This window comes from Micromonas pusilla, assembly GCF_000151265.4.
Source record: "Micromonas pusilla CCMP1545 genomic scaffold MICPUCscaffold_17, whole genome shotgun sequence".
NCBI classification, from domain to species: domain Eukaryota; kingdom Viridiplantae; phylum Chlorophyta; class Mamiellophyceae; order Mamiellales; family Mamiellaceae; genus Micromonas; species Micromonas pusilla.
The window spans coordinates 446,240-460,193 of NW_003315898.1; the positions used below are offsets into that span (position 1 = coordinate 446,240).

Genomic DNA, 13,954 nt, shown 5'->3' on the forward strand with positions numbered 1-13,954 from the left:
GTCTACGCGCTATGAGACGATACTTTCTGCGTCCACTCCCTCACCGTCCTGTCCACGCCGCACGACGCGAAACTCGGTCCGTACGGGTACTCGCCCTTCCCCGTGACCGGCCTCCACCTCGCGCAGACAACCTTATCGTCGTGCCCGTCGTGCGTTACGCCGTGCGTTACGTCGTGATATGAACCGTCGTCCGCGCGCACGACCCGGCACCGCCCGTCGAACCCCCCGGTGAGCACCATCGTCCCCGAGGGGTCCACCTCCACGCTGCGCACCTCGCTCCCCGCGTGCAGCGCCTCCGACCACAGCACCGCGGTCCTCGACGTAACGCCACTCCCACTGCCGTTACTACTCCCGGTGCTTGTCGCCTTTCGGATGTCGCACACGGCGACGCCGCCGTCGCTGTAGCCCGTCGCGACCAGAAACCGCCGAACGCTCATCGCGGTGAGTCGACGGCTTGCGCCGCCGCCGACGACGTCGCCGCTCGCGTCGACGCGCAGGCTCGCGCGTCGCGCGCACGCGCCGTCGCGCACGTCGTACACGCGCACGTCCCCGTCCCTCGACGCGGTCGCGGCGACGTCGCACGCGGACCGTGAGAACCAATCGCGTTGGTCCCAGTCCGTGGCGACGGCGACGATCTCGTCGCGGTGCGGCGCGAGCGTCAGCGCCGGCGGCGGCGCGTCGCCGCGCGTCCACGCGGCGTCGCCGCCCACCGACCACACCCTCGGCGCGAAGTCGCCGCCGCCGCCGCTGATGAACGCGCCGTCGCGCGCGCCGAAGAAGGCGATCGATCGAACCGCGCCGTCGTGCCCGCCGCGGTAGCCTCCGCCTCGCGCCGCCGCGGGCGCGCCGACGACGGCGAGCCGACGCGAGCGCGAGCGCGAGCGCGAGCGCCCGTACAAAAACGCGTCCCCGTACTCCGACGCGCCGAGAACGTCGTCGTCGTCCTCCGCGCCGGTTGACGTTCCGTATCCCTCGTATCCGTATCCATCTCCGTCGTCGTCCCACTTGAGCCGCACGACGCACACGCCGCCGTCGTTCGCGCCGGTCGCGATTACGTGCCCGTCGAACCCGCCCCACGCCAACGCGTATATGGAACACGGCGCGGGATGGAGATTCTCCACGCGAAGGAGGACGTCGCCGCGCGGGGCGCGTCCGTTCATATCTCTGTCATCGTCGTCCCAATCGTCGTCTTCGAGATATGAACCGTCGCGATGCGGCGGAAACGGAAACGGCGGCGTCGCGACGATCGTCAGCGCGCGCGCGGACGACGCGCACGCGACGACGACGCGGCGCGCGTCGACGCCGTCTCTGACGAATCCCTCGGGGCAGTGCGCGAGGACCCGCAGCGCGTTGGCGTCGGCGTGGAGGACGCCGCGCGACGCGAACGTCGGCGGGAGATTTCCCCGATAATCCCGGGGAGGGCCCGCCGGGTTCGTCGTCGTAGTCGTCGTCGCCGCCGCCGCCGACGCGTACGGCCCCGCGGCGAGCGCGGACGGACGCGCGGAGGGCGGGCGCCAGCCGACCGGCGCCGGCGGCGTCGCCGCCGTCGCTTCGGCTTCGGCTTCGGCTTCGGCGGCTCTTTCGGCGGCTCCTTCGGCGGCGGCTTCCCCCGTCCGCGCTTCGTCGTCGTCGTCGTCGTCGTCGTCGTCGACGACGACGACCGGCGGCTCGCCGTCGGACGTCTCCGACATGCGCTCCGCCTCGTCCGAGGACGGCGACGCGGGCGGCGGCGCTGGTTCCCATACGACCGCGTTGGCGTTGTGAACGCCGATCCTTAAGGACTTTCTCTCCGTCGTCTTCGTCTTCGCGGATGGCGCGTCGATCGACGCTCCATCTTCCGCCGCGGTCGTCGTCGTCGTCGTCGTCGTCTCGACGTCGACGTCAATAATCGTCCTCTTCTCCACCACCGCGGATGACGAGAAGACTACGGCGCGCGACGGCGTCATCGTCGCCGCGCGCGCGCGCGCCGACGTTAAAACTTCCTCCTCCTCCTCCTCCCGCTCCCGCTCCCTCGGCGTCGCGACCGCGACGCTCGCGCGGACGCCAAACACGGGCAGCCGTCGCTGTTTCCCGCCGGACGGCGACGCGCGACGGACCGGCGCCGCCTTCTCGTTCGCGTTCCTCCTCCTCTCCGCGGTTCGTACCGACTCGAACAGCGACGTCGCCGGCGCGCCGCCGCCGAACGTCCCGTTCACGAGGTTCACGTGCGCGAGCGCGTGCCGCATCGCCACCTCCATCGCGGACGACGACGACGACGCCGATGACGCCCCCCCCTCCTCCTCCTCCTCCTCCTCCTCCTCGCGCGGGTACACGTCCGCGAGCGCGTCCTCCAGCGCTCTGAGGGTCGTTCCATCATTCAAAGCGACGTCGGGGTGGAGTTGAAAGGCGTCAGATGGAGTTGAAAGGCGTCGAGGTGTGTCGGGATTGAAACCGAGGGGTGATGGGCGGAGAGACACGCCGGGAAAAGTCCGTAAGGATCGGCGTTCACCACGGCGACGGGGTCGTATGGGGACCAGTGTAAGGACAACGCGCCTGAACGCCACGAGGCGTCCGCGCGCGACGGACCACCCCGCGAAGTCGTCGTGCGCGGCGACGGACGGCAGCGTCATCGCGTAGCACAGCGTCTCGAAGTCGCGCCTCTCGAGCAGAGGCTCGAGCTCCGCGAGGGATCGCGCGAGGTCCGACGCGGACGCGTCCGGGGCGTCGAGGAGCTCCAAGAACGCCTGGCGTCCGAGCGCGGCGCGCGCGGACGCGTGGCGACGACGATTCTGATGATTCTGATTCTTCGCGTCGTCGTCGTCGGCGTCGCGTAGGGGCTCGAGGAACGACGCCGCGGCGTCGAAGTCGCCGTCGAGGACGAGCGCGCGGAGGAACCGGAGCTCGTCGCATCTCGCGTCGTCTCGCGGGTTCGTTCGCCTGTCGGGAAGAGGGACGAGAAGAGCGACGGAGTACGATGAGACGGACGCGGCGGAGGAGTCAACGAAATTCGAAAACCACGACGACGGACGCCGCGGCTCCTCCGAGGCGAGGCGAGGCGAGACCGCGCGCACCCGGTCTCCTTCTCGAGCGCGCGCAGCGTCGACGCCAGACCGGCGTCCTCGAGGAAGTCGAAGAGCATGTGCGTCACGACGTCGTCCCGCCATCGCGGCGGGAGCGCGGGGAGCGGCATCGTGGCTTCGGACGGCGCGGCGTCGGACGGAGTGACGACAGACGAAGCGAAAGCCTGGCGAAAAGAAGGCGACATCGCGTCGCATCGACTGCGACTCGACTCGACGCGTCCGCGTCCTGGCAGTGATTGAAAGGAGAGCTCATCGGTACAACGTAGTTGTAGTTTGTTTTCTGTGGTTTGAAACCGGATCGACGAAAACCCCGGACTGCCGGATAAAACACGCGAGGAGAGAATCGGCGCGTCGCCAGCGCGCACGCCGCCCCGCGCGACGGAACGACGCGCACGCACGACACGCACCGCGCCGCGCCGCGCGCGAATCGTCGTCGAGCCGCGCATCGCACCCGCGTCGTCGAGCGCGCACCGAGCGAGCGAGGACCGCGCGCGCGTCCGATACCCCGCGCGTCGAGACGCCATCGCGCGACGGCGACACGTCGACGCGCTCTCGCTCTCCGGGAAGAAGAAGAGTCCGGCGCCGACTCGCACATCATCATCATCACCCCGCCGCCGCCTTAAGCGCCCACCATTGCGCTCACGCCCGCCCCCGCGCCGTCGTCGCTCCACTCCCGCGGCGGCCGCGCGAGGAACATGAGCGGCGCCGGCGATCGCGTCGTCGCAGTCGCGCGGCGCGTCGTCGCGGCGGCGACGCGGCGAACGATGTCCATCTCGTCGTCGTCGTCGTCGTGGCACGCCGCGACGACGCCCGCGGGGTCGACGCGCGCGGTTCGGTTCGCGTCCGCGTCCGCGTCCGCGTCCGCGTTCGCGTTCGCGCGCGTCCCGGCGGCGAGAGCGGTCGCGCGCGACGGCGTCGCCGCGATGCGCGCGCCGGACGCGATCGCGTGGCGAGGCGCCCTCTTCGGCGGCTTCTCGCGCTCCGGATGGCTCGCGCCGTCGCCGCTGTCGACGACGCGCCGCGCGTACGGCGCGCGCCGCGGGTTCGCGAGCGGCGCCGCGCGCCACCGCGTCGACGCCGCCGCGCAGGGGAACACCGCGAGCGCGCAAAAGAAGGGACCTCCTAAGACGGGCGGCGGCGGCGGCGGCGGCGGAGGAGGGAACCGCGCGCAGCGTCGGGCCAACTCGGGCGAGGCGGGCGGCGGCGGCGGCGGCGGCGGCCGCGGCGGCTCGCGAGGCGGCCGCGGCGGCCGCGGCGGCCGAGGCGGCCGAGGCGGATACCGCGGCCGTCGCGCGAACAACAACAACAACAACAGCGGCGGCGGCGGCGGCGCGAACGACAAGCTCAAGCGCGAGACCGCGGAGATTCCCAAGCTCGGTCCCACCGGTCGACCGTACACGATGAAGGTGCGTTCTATACACTGGTTCCCATACGACCGCGTTCGCGTGGTGAACGCCGATCCTTAAGGACTTTGCCCGGCGTGTCTCTCCGCCCAGGGTCCCTCGCTTTCAATACCCGCCCTCGGCGCCTTTCAACTTCAACTGACGCCTTTCAACTCCACCGGTACACGATGAAGAAACGAGCGGGAGACGACGCGAAGGCGGCGAGCGGCGGGCGCCGATGGGACACCGCGAAGATCAAGAATCAGTTTCAGACCATGCTGCAGGTGGCGAAAGTCTCGAGGCATCACGTCGCGTTCTCCGGGCACGGCCCGCCGCACAAGCGGATGTTCGCGTGCGAGATGACGCTCGCGATGCCGGCGGCGTGGAAGGCGCGTTCTATCATCACACTGGTTCCCATACGACCTCGTCGCCGTGGTGAACGCCGATCCTTAAGGACTTTGCCCGGCGTATCTCTCCGCCCAGGGTCCCTCGCTTTCAATCCCCGCCCTCGACCCCTTTCAACTCCGTTTCTGACGCCTTTCAACTCCACCCCGATGTTCGCTCGTATAGGACCTCGGGCTCGTCGCGCGCGACGGCGACGCGATCGCCAACGCCGCCGCGGCGGGCGAGATCGGCGTCGGCGCGGTGACGATTAAGAACAACGTCGACGAGCGGGGCCCTCGAGGACGACGGGGGCACGACGCTACCTCCGCCGCGACGGTTGACGTTTCGTCTTCCGCCGCCGCCGCCGCCGCGCCGCCGACATACGAGGTCCACGGCGTCGGGATGGCCTTCGCGAAGGCGGAGTCGCAACGGCTCGCGATCGCGTCGCTGTTCGACGGCATCGTCGCCGCGACGGGCGGGCTGATCGACCCGAGCGCGCCGCCGAACGTGGCGAAGATATTGAACGAGCAGCGCAAGGCGCAGCAAAAGAAACGGTCGGAGATGGGGCGTTTAATGCTCGAGCTCGCGAACTCGTCGAGGCCGAACGCGGAGCACAAGTCCTCGAAGGGCGGGTGGACGGCGACGGTCACGGCGTACGTGGACGGCGGGAAGAAGGTGGAGAGCGTCGGCGTCGGGAAGGGGAAATCCGACGCGGAGGACATCGCGTACGCCAACATCTCCGACAGTTTAGCCGACACCATGGGCGTTCTCCGACACTCGACGCTCCAGAAGATCGTGGACAACAGCCCCGGCGGATCCGTCGCGTCGCTGCGGGTCCCGCCGCTGCCGGACGACGCGATGGACTGCCTCATCGCGGCGATGGGGACGCCCGAGGATCACGACAGACGGATGGCGGCGTGGAAGCGCGCGGAACAGATCGCGATCGATCGCATCCAGGCGCAAATTCTGAGCGACGCGGGCGCCGGGACGGACGGCGGGTACCGACGCGCCAAGGTTGAGAACACGAAGCACGCGGACGCTGCCGCGAACGCCGCCGCGCGCGCGGTGAGCGAGCTCGCGGACGGCGAGGACCTCTCGGAGGACCCGTTCCTGTTCAACGCGCGGAGAGAAGAGATATCCGCCAGGTTTAAGGCTGAGGAGGCGGCGCGCGCTGCAGCCGCGGCGGCGGACGCGGACTCCCCCGAGGGGAAGATGAAAGCGGTGAGGGACAAGCTGCCGATTTTGAAGATCAGAGAGTCGCTCGTCGAGGCGCTGAAGACGAACCCCGTCGTCGTCGTGTCCGGCGGCACGGGCAGCGGTAAATCGACGCAGTGCCCGCAATACATCCTCGAGCACGCCATCGCGACCGGCGCCGGGCCCGACACGCGCATCATCGTCACGCAACCGAGACGCATCGCCGCGGTGTCCGTGGCGGAGCGCGTCGCCGCGGAGCGCGGCGAGAAGGCTGGGAACTCGATAGGATTCAGGCGCGTTCTATACACTGGTCCCCATACGACCGCGTTCGCGTGGTGAACGCCGATCCTTAAGGACTTTGCCCGGCGCATCTCTCCGCCCACCCCTCGCTTTCGATCCCCGCCATCGACGCCTTTCAACTTCAACTGACGCCTTTCAACTCCACCCCGACATCGCTTTGTATGGAACGACCCTCAGCGTCCGACTGCACGGGACGTCCCCGAGACCCGACGGCGCGTCGTGCGAGTTCGTCACCACCGGCGTCCTCCTCCGGCGATTGATGCGCGACCCGAGTCTGGAGGGGATCTCGCACGTGATGATCGACGAGGTGCACGAGCGAGACATCAACACGGACTTTTTGCTCGTGCTGTTGCGATCGCTGCTGAAGCGCAGGCCAGAGCTCCGGGTGGTGTTGATGTCGGGTGCGTTCTATACACTGGTTCCCATACGACCGCGTTCGCGTGGTGAACGCCGATCCTAAAGGACACTCGCCGTCGTCTCTCTCCGCCCAGGGTCCCTCGCTTTCAACGCCCGACCTCGACGCCTTTCGACTCCAACTGACGCCTTTCAACTCCACCCCGACGTCGCTTTGAATGATGGAACGACCCTCAGCGACGCTCGACGCGGAGTCCTTCGCGGAGTATTTTTCAACCTCGGGCGACCTGGACTGGTGCGGCGCGGACGCCGCCGCCGAGTGCGACGTCAGCGGCGTCGGCGTCGGCGCTGGCGTCGACGCGCCGCCGCCGCCGCGCGCGCCGCTGCTCAGCGTCCCGACGAAGCCGCGGCACCCCGTGGAGATGTTTTACCTCGAAGATCTCGCGGGCGAAGCGTCCGAGGACGGGGAGGATAAAGAGGTGGCGCTCGACGGCATGGGCGCGAAGCTGTCGCTCGCGCTCCTGGAAGCCCAGGACGAGATGCTCGAGCGAGAGCTTCAGGACGCGGAGGCGGAGGAGAGGGCGTCGGACGCGCTCGAGGCGGGGGACGAGGGCGACGACGACGACGACGACGACGAAGACGACGACGACGACGACTCCGAAGAGTGGGAAGACCTCGAGGTCGAGGTCGAGGAGGGCGCGAAGGGCAGGAAGAACAAGCGGATCGCGAACCGCGTGCGGACGCTGCGCCGAGCGGTCGAGATGCGACGCGCGGACGGCGTCGGCGACGGCGGCGTCGGGAGGAACGTCGTCGTCTCGAGGGCGGCGAGGCAGGCGGTGAGGTGCGTTCTACACACTGGTCCCCATATGACCGCGTTGGCGTGGTGAACGCCGATCCTTAAGGACTTTTTCCGGCGCATCTCTCCGCCCACCCCTCGCTTTCAATACCCGCCCTCGGCGCCTTTCAACTCCAACTGACGCCTTTCAACTCCACCCCGACGTCGCTTTGAATGGAACGACCCTGAGACGCGCGCGCGGGGAGAAAGCCGCCGGCGGCGGCGGCGGGAAGATGGGCGACAAGCGCGAGCGCGAGGAGCTCGTCGTCGCGCTCGCGGCCGAGGTGGCGCGCGACGTCGCCGCGGAAGAAGTGAGTAACGGTCGAAAGGGAAGCGTTTTGGTTTTCCTCCCGGGTTGGGACGAGATCAAGGAGACGATGAAAGTCCTCGAGGCGCTTCCCGCCGCCCAGCGCGAAACGCTCATCATCCTGCCGTTACACTCGCAAGTGCCGCAAGAGGAGCAGCAGCAGGTGTTCACGCCCGCGCCGGAAGGGAAGATGAAGATCATCCTGTCCACGACGATCGCGGAGTCGTCGGTCACGATCGACGACGTACTCGCCGTCGTCGACAGCGGCTTGGTGCGAGAGATGAACTTCAACGCGGAGAGCAACATGAGCACGATGGCGACGGTGCCGACGTCGCGCGCGTCCGCGACGCAGCGCACCGGCCGCGCCGGTCGCGTCGCCCCGGGCGTGTGCTACCGCCTGTACAGCAAGGCGATGCTGGAGGCGATGCCGGAGCGGCCGACGCCGGAAATTCAGAGGACCGCGCTCGAGGCGACGTGTCTGCAGACGTGTTCGATGACCAACGCGGGGGTGCAAAAGTTTTTATCGCAAGCGTTGGATCCGCCCGCGGAGGAGACGGTATCGCTCGCGATGGACCGCCTCAAGTCCCTCAACGCGATCGCGGACGTCGATGGGCCGTCAAACCCGGCGGATCCGAGCTCGGTGCCGCGCCGCCGGGAGCTTCTGACGCCGCTCGGGAAGCTCCTGTCGCAGCTGCCGCTCGATCCCGCGACGGGGCGGATGCTCATCATGGGCGTCGTGACGCAGTGCTTAGACCCGGTGCTCACCGCGGCGGCGTGCATGAGCTCGAGGGATCCGTTCATCACCCCGACCGGCATGCGCGACGAAGCCCAGCGCGCGCGCCGACGGTTCTGCGAGACGTCGGACCACCACGCGGTCCTCCGCGCGTACGCGGAGTGGCGCGCGGTCAACGCCGAGGAGGGGTTCAACCGCGCGTGCGGGTGGGCGCGAGACAACTTTCTCAGGCGCGTTCTATTACCGCACTGGTCCCCGTACGACCGCGTTCGCGTTGTGAACGCCGATCCTTAAGGACTTTCTCTCCCGGCGTCTCTCTCCGCCCACCCCGCGCTGGTTTCAATCCAGAAGACACGCCTCGACGCCTTTCGACTCCACCCCTGACGCCTTTCAACTCCACCCCGACGTCTGTCTGTCGCTTCGTACGGACCCTCGCTCGACCCTCAGCATCCAAGGCTTGCAGACCATCACGTCGCTGCGCTCGCAGCTCCTGAACGAGCTCGTCCGCACCGGGCTCGTGCACGCGGGCGACTTGGGGTACGGCGCGAAGAAAGAGCTCAAGGCGGACGCGGTCGTGAATCGCCACGCCGGCAACGAGGCGCTGACGACGGCGGTGCTCACCACGGGCGTGCCCGGAAACCTCGCGTCGCGGCGGCGGCAGTCGCACTTCGGCGTGATGCGCACGCGCCTCGAGGCCACCGCGGGGCTTCACCCCGCGTCGGTGTCGTTCCACCGCTCGCCGCCGAGGGGTCGGTACGGTCAGGCGCAGCTCCCGGACTGGTTCATGTACAAGGAGATGGTGCTGTCGTCGCAGGTGTTCTTGAGGGACTGCAGCGCGGTGACGCCGGAGCAGCTCGCGCTGTTCGGCGGGTCGAAGATGACGGATCTGACGCGGTTCAAGCCAACCGACGCGGAAATTCGAAGCGGGCGGCGCGCTTCACGAGGGGGAACGACGACGGAGCTGGACGACGACGTCGCGACCGATCTGAGCGACCGATCGGAACCCCCGCCCTTGCTCGGCGCGGACGGACTCCCGGTGATCCCCATCGACGTCCTCCCGCCCGCCGTCGTCGACGACGACGCGTGGAAGCCCGGTCACGGGCTGATCGACGACTGGATCTTGACGTCGTCGTCGTGCCCGGACACGTCGGAGCTGCTGACGGACGTCCGCGGCGAGCTGGACGCCGCGCTCGCGCACAAGGTGATGGCGCCGCGCCGCGCGTTGTCGCAAGAGTACGCGGAGATCGTGGACGCCATCGCGGCGACGTTGCACATCGTCGACGCGAGGAACGACGCGGCGTTACAGAAGCTCGCGAGGTCGGAGGGCGCGTCGTCGTACGGGTCGTCGTCGTCGTCGTCGTACGGAGGCGGGCCCGCGGGGAGGGCCGGGTTCGGGGACGCGTCTCGGAGAGGTTTCGGCGTCGCGCCGAGAAAGGCGGGTCGGCTGAAGAAGGACGCCAACGGAAACTTCGTGCGCGTCGCGGAGTGAGCGATCGATTGCTTGATCGACTGATGATACTTTATACAACCGCGGCGTCTGCGCGGACGCGCGCCGCGGTCCAACCTGTCGGAAAATATCTCAGTCCAACCTGTCGGAAAATATAATATCTCTTTTCGTCGTCGTCAGGCCGAGGGGCGTTCCCCGAACTCATCGTCGGCGTCCTGTAGTCCTCGCAGACATCACGCGCGCGAGTCGGCGCGCGCGCGACCTTCCGCTCCCGTCCTCGCGCGTCGTGGCGCTCGAGACCGCGCGAGCGCTCGCGGCGGCGGCGCGGACGGGGGCGCCCGCGATCGCGATCGAGATCGCTCGCCGCGCGCGCCCGTTTCGTTCATTCATTCATCGGAGAATTTGAGACTAATCGCGCTCATCGTCCTCGTCGGATCCGACGCGGCTCGCCTCGCGACGACTTGAACGATGTTCGCCTCGTGCACCACCGGGTCGTGCCGCAAGACCGCCGACGCGAAGAAGAGCACGCTCGATCAGCTCCTCGGCGACGACGACTGGGGCGACAACGCGACGCTCGAGCGCATGTCTCTCGTCAACCGCGCGATCTTCCAAGCGCCTGAGCCGTCGTACTCGGCGTCGAATCACCCGTGGTCCCCCGCGGACGCGGTCATGCTCGACACGCGTTTAGGGTACCACTTCCCCGCGGTGATGATCAAGTGCAAGCGCGCGCCCGCGACGCGAGCGGTGATTCACTGCCACGCGAACGCGTGCGACGTCGGACACGTCTACGAGCTGTGTCAGCGAGACGCGGAGTGTTGGCAGGCGAACGGTGCGCGCGCGCGACGACTCCCGCCCGCGTCATCACGATCTTCCGCGTCATCCATCACGCGCTGACCGATCGCATCGATATCGATGTGAATGAATTCCTTCCACGTCATCACGTGCTGACCAATCGCATCGCGCCTCCTGCCTTCCACGTCACCCTCGACCAATCAGTGCTCCTCGTCGAGTACCCCGGATACGGCGCGTCCCCCGGCGCGTGCTACGAGCGAAACGTCGACCGACACGTCGTGTGCGCGTACCTGTACCTGATCGAGGACCTGGGGTACGACCCAGAGAGCGTCATCTTGTTCGGGCGATCGTTAGGCAGCGGCCCGGTGTGCAGGCTCGCGCACAGGCTGCAGACGCTGCGTTGGCGTCCCGTCGGCGGCGTCGTGTTGCATTCGCCCTTCGTCAGGTGCGCGGAAGGAAGCTTCGCGCGCGCGTTTGGTTTCACCCACCGCTCGGTTTCAACATTTGATCGCGTGGGTCCCTTTCAACTGTCTGACCGATGAATGAACGTTTTTTGTACGTACCGAAACCCCGCAGCGTTCGAGAGGCGGGGATATCGCTCCTCGGCGGCGTCGCGAGGATGATGAGCGAGCGGTGGGACAACCGGATACCGCTCGCGGAGCTGCGGTGTCGGCTTCTGATCGTGCACGGCGCGAGCGACGAGGTGATTCCGTTTCACCACGCGGAGACGCTTCGGAACGTTCGAAAGGAGAACAACCTGCACTGCATGTTTTTCCCGACGCAAGGGACGCACAATTACTTCAGCTACTACCGCGACTACCTGAGGTGCGTTCTATACACTGGTTCCCATACGACCGCGTTGGCGTGGTGAACGCCGATCCTTAAGGACTTTGCCCGGCGCATCTCTCCGCCCAGGGTCCCTCGCTTTCAACGCCCGCCCTCGACGCCTTTCAACTCCACCTGACGCCTTTCAACTCCACCCCGACATCGCTTTGTATGGAACGACCCTGAGGCCGGTGGAGAAGTTCGTGGCGGGACACGAGGGGCGGAAGCTCCCGCCGTTGCCGGACCCGCTCCCGCGCGCGGAGCACTCGAAAGCGGACGCGGACGCGCTGATCGAGGCGCGGCGGAGGGAAGCGGCGGAGAGTCGGCGGCGCGCGAAGGCGGCGGCGGCGGCGGCGAAAGCGAAGGGCGCGAAGAAGGTGCGTTCTTCTTCACATTGGTTCCCATACGACCCCGTCGGCGTTGTGAACGCCGATCCTTAAGGACTTTCGCCGTCGTCTCTCTCCGCCCACCCCCCGCTTTCAATCCCCGCCCTCGCCGCCTTTCAACTTCAACTGACGCCTTTCAACTGACGCCTTCCAACGTGGACAAGGAGGCGGGGCCCGGAGAGGACGACGACGGCGCGACGACGACGACGAACGGCGCGGACGGCGACGACGCGTTCGCGTGGAACGAAGGGACGTCGGGGGGGTTCGGGAGCGACGGCGCCGGCGGAGATAGCGGCGACGGGGACGACGACGGCGACGACGGCGGCGGCGGCGACGCGCCGTGGAAGTCGCCCAACGGGAAGAAGGGCGGCCGGTCGAAGTTCGTCCCGGGGGGCGCGTCCCCGATCGGGTCGCGGTCGACGCGCCTGTGCATGTAGACCGACCGCGCGCGGACGACGTTCTATGTATTGTGAGTGAGCGTACTGTAGTGTATTCATCATTCACGTCGTCGGTACTGTAACACGCGACCCGGCGTCGTCGAATTTCGTCGAAGAGAAGACCTACGATCGTCATCGTCATCGAGAAGACTCGCGTCAACTTTCTCGCGTCACGCGATGAGCCTGAGGAGCTGCCCCGACATCTGGAACGACTTGCTCGTCTCCTCCAGGCATCGATCCTTCTCCTCTCGGCTCCACCCCTCCGCGGCGTCGTTCAGCTTCGACTTGACGTCCGCGAGGCTCTGCTCCAACCCGCCGCGGCTCTCCTCCCACTTGTAAAACTCCAGCTCCTTCCCGTTCAGGATCATCTCGCTCACCTTGCGTCGGGGTGGAGTTGAAAGGCGTCAGAAGCGGAGTTGAAAGGCAACGCGGGCGGGGATTGAAACCGAGGGGTGGGCGGAGATAAACGCCGGGAAGTAAAGTCCTTAAGGATCGGCGTTCACCACGCCGACGCGGTCGTACGGGGACCAGTGTGGTAATAGAACGCACCTTGCGTCCGATCATTCGCCCCCCCGCGGAGTGCGCGAAGTAGACGTTGTAAAAGTGGCAGATGAACTCCGGCGGGCTCGTCTTCGCGAGCTCCTTTAAAAAGTTGCCGTACTCCACCCCCGGGCCGTCCGCGACCGGCGCGGTCAGTCCGTACGTCTTCTCGAACCACTCGATGTCCTTCGCGAGCGGGGAAGTGCGCTCGAGCCCTGTGTCTAAGGGCCATTCCATACGAGCGAACGTGGGGGTGGAGTTGAAAGGCGTCAGTTGGAGTTGAAAGGCGTCGAGGGCGGAGATTGAAAGCGTGGGGTGGGCGGAGAGAGACGACGGCAAAAGTCCTTAAGGATCGGCGTTCACCACGCGAACGGGGTCGTATGGGGACCAGTGTGAGATAGAACGCACCTAAGAACGCCTCGTAGATTGGCGACGCCTTCGACGCGACGATCTCTTCCATGGCCTCGTACATCGCCTTGCTCTCGACGAGGTAGGCGAGGTACTTCTCGCGCGTCGGCTCCCACTGCATCATGGGCTTCGACTCCGGCGGCGGCTTCGCCTCGCCCTCTTTCGGCGCTTGCTCGCGCGTGTGGAGCTTCATCGCCACGAATCGCATCTCTTCGACGAATCCCTTCTTCTCGCCCGGGCGCGGGCGCGACGACGCGCCGCCGTGGCCGTGGCCGTGGCCGCCGGCGGGCGCGTCCTTCGCGGGCGCGCCGCCGCCGGATGATTCGCCGTGCGCGTGCATCGCGCGCGCCGGCGCGACGACGGCGACGCGGCGCGAGGAGGAGGAGGAGGAGGAGGAGGAGGAGGAGGCTGAGGATCGCCCGCCCGGGGCGGGGGCGCGGCAGCGCGCGCGCGCCGCGCCGGCGGCGGCGACGCAGGTGGACGTCATGACGTTCGCGGTGGCGTTCGCGTGTGGCGGATGGCGAGCGCGCGCGAGGAGACCCGCAGCTCGGAGGGAGGGCGCGGCGTCCGC

At 67.8% G+C, this 13,954-nt stretch overlaps 6 protein-coding genes across 6 annotated transcripts; 4 read left to right on the plus strand and 2 right to left on the minus strand.

Moving 5' to 3' along the window:
* Positions 1 to 9: 9 nt before the first annotated feature.
* MICPUCDRAFT_54413 (uncharacterized protein) lies at positions 10 to 3,143 on the minus strand (the record flags this gene model as incomplete). The annotated part of the gene is made up of 2 exons (XM_003064534.1): positions 10 to 48; positions 132 to 3,143. 2 exons carry the CDS (start codon positions 3,141 to 3,143, stop codon positions 10 to 12), a joined length of 3,051 nt encoding a protein of 1,016 aa, XP_003064580.1.
* Positions 3,144 to 3,754: 611 nt separating this feature from the next.
* On the plus strand, positions 3,755 to 6,358 carry MICPUCDRAFT_43508 (uncharacterized protein; the record flags this gene model as incomplete). The annotated part of the gene is made up of 2 exons (XM_003064365.1): positions 3,755 to 4,465; positions 5,012 to 6,358. 2 exons carry the CDS (start codon positions 3,755 to 3,757, stop codon positions 6,356 to 6,358), a joined length of 2,058 nt encoding a protein of 685 aa, XP_003064411.1.
* A 536-nt stretch (positions 6,359 to 6,894) lies between these two features.
* Positions 6,895 to 7,560, plus strand: MICPUCDRAFT_54416 (uncharacterized protein; the record flags this gene model as incomplete). The annotated part of the gene is made up of 1 exon (XM_003064366.1): positions 6,895 to 7,560. One exon carries the CDS (start codon positions 6,895 to 6,897, stop codon positions 7,558 to 7,560), a length of 666 nt encoding a protein of 221 aa, XP_003064412.1.
* Positions 7,561 to 7,885: 325 nt separating this feature from the next.
* On the plus strand, positions 7,886 to 10,037 carry MICPUCDRAFT_43509 (uncharacterized protein; the record flags this gene model as incomplete). Its single annotated transcript, XM_003064367.1, has 2 exons — positions 7,886 to 8,754; positions 8,996 to 10,037. The coding sequence occupies 2 exons, from the start codon at positions 7,886 to 7,888 to the stop codon at positions 10,035 to 10,037; spliced, it is 1,911 nt and encodes a 636-aa protein (XP_003064413.1).
* A 426-nt stretch (positions 10,038 to 10,463) lies between these two features.
* On the plus strand, positions 10,464 to 12,572 carry MICPUCDRAFT_49239 (uncharacterized protein; the record flags this gene model as incomplete). Its single annotated transcript, XM_003064368.1, has 5 exons — positions 10,464 to 10,824; positions 10,992 to 11,232; positions 11,364 to 11,612; positions 11,800 to 11,989; positions 12,163 to 12,572. 5 exons carry the CDS (start codon positions 10,464 to 10,466, stop codon positions 12,433 to 12,435), a joined length of 1,314 nt encoding a protein of 437 aa, XP_003064414.1. The 3' UTR covers positions 12,436 to 12,572.
* A 33-nt stretch (positions 12,573 to 12,605) lies between these two features.
* On the minus strand, positions 12,606 to 13,723 carry HY1 (heme oxygenase; the record flags this gene model as incomplete). The annotated part of the gene is made up of 3 exons (XM_003064535.1): positions 12,606 to 12,812; positions 12,985 to 13,196; positions 13,384 to 13,723. 3 exons carry the CDS (start codon positions 13,721 to 13,723, stop codon positions 12,606 to 12,608), a joined length of 759 nt encoding a protein of 252 aa, XP_003064581.1.
* Positions 13,724 to 13,954: the final 231 nt, after the last annotated feature.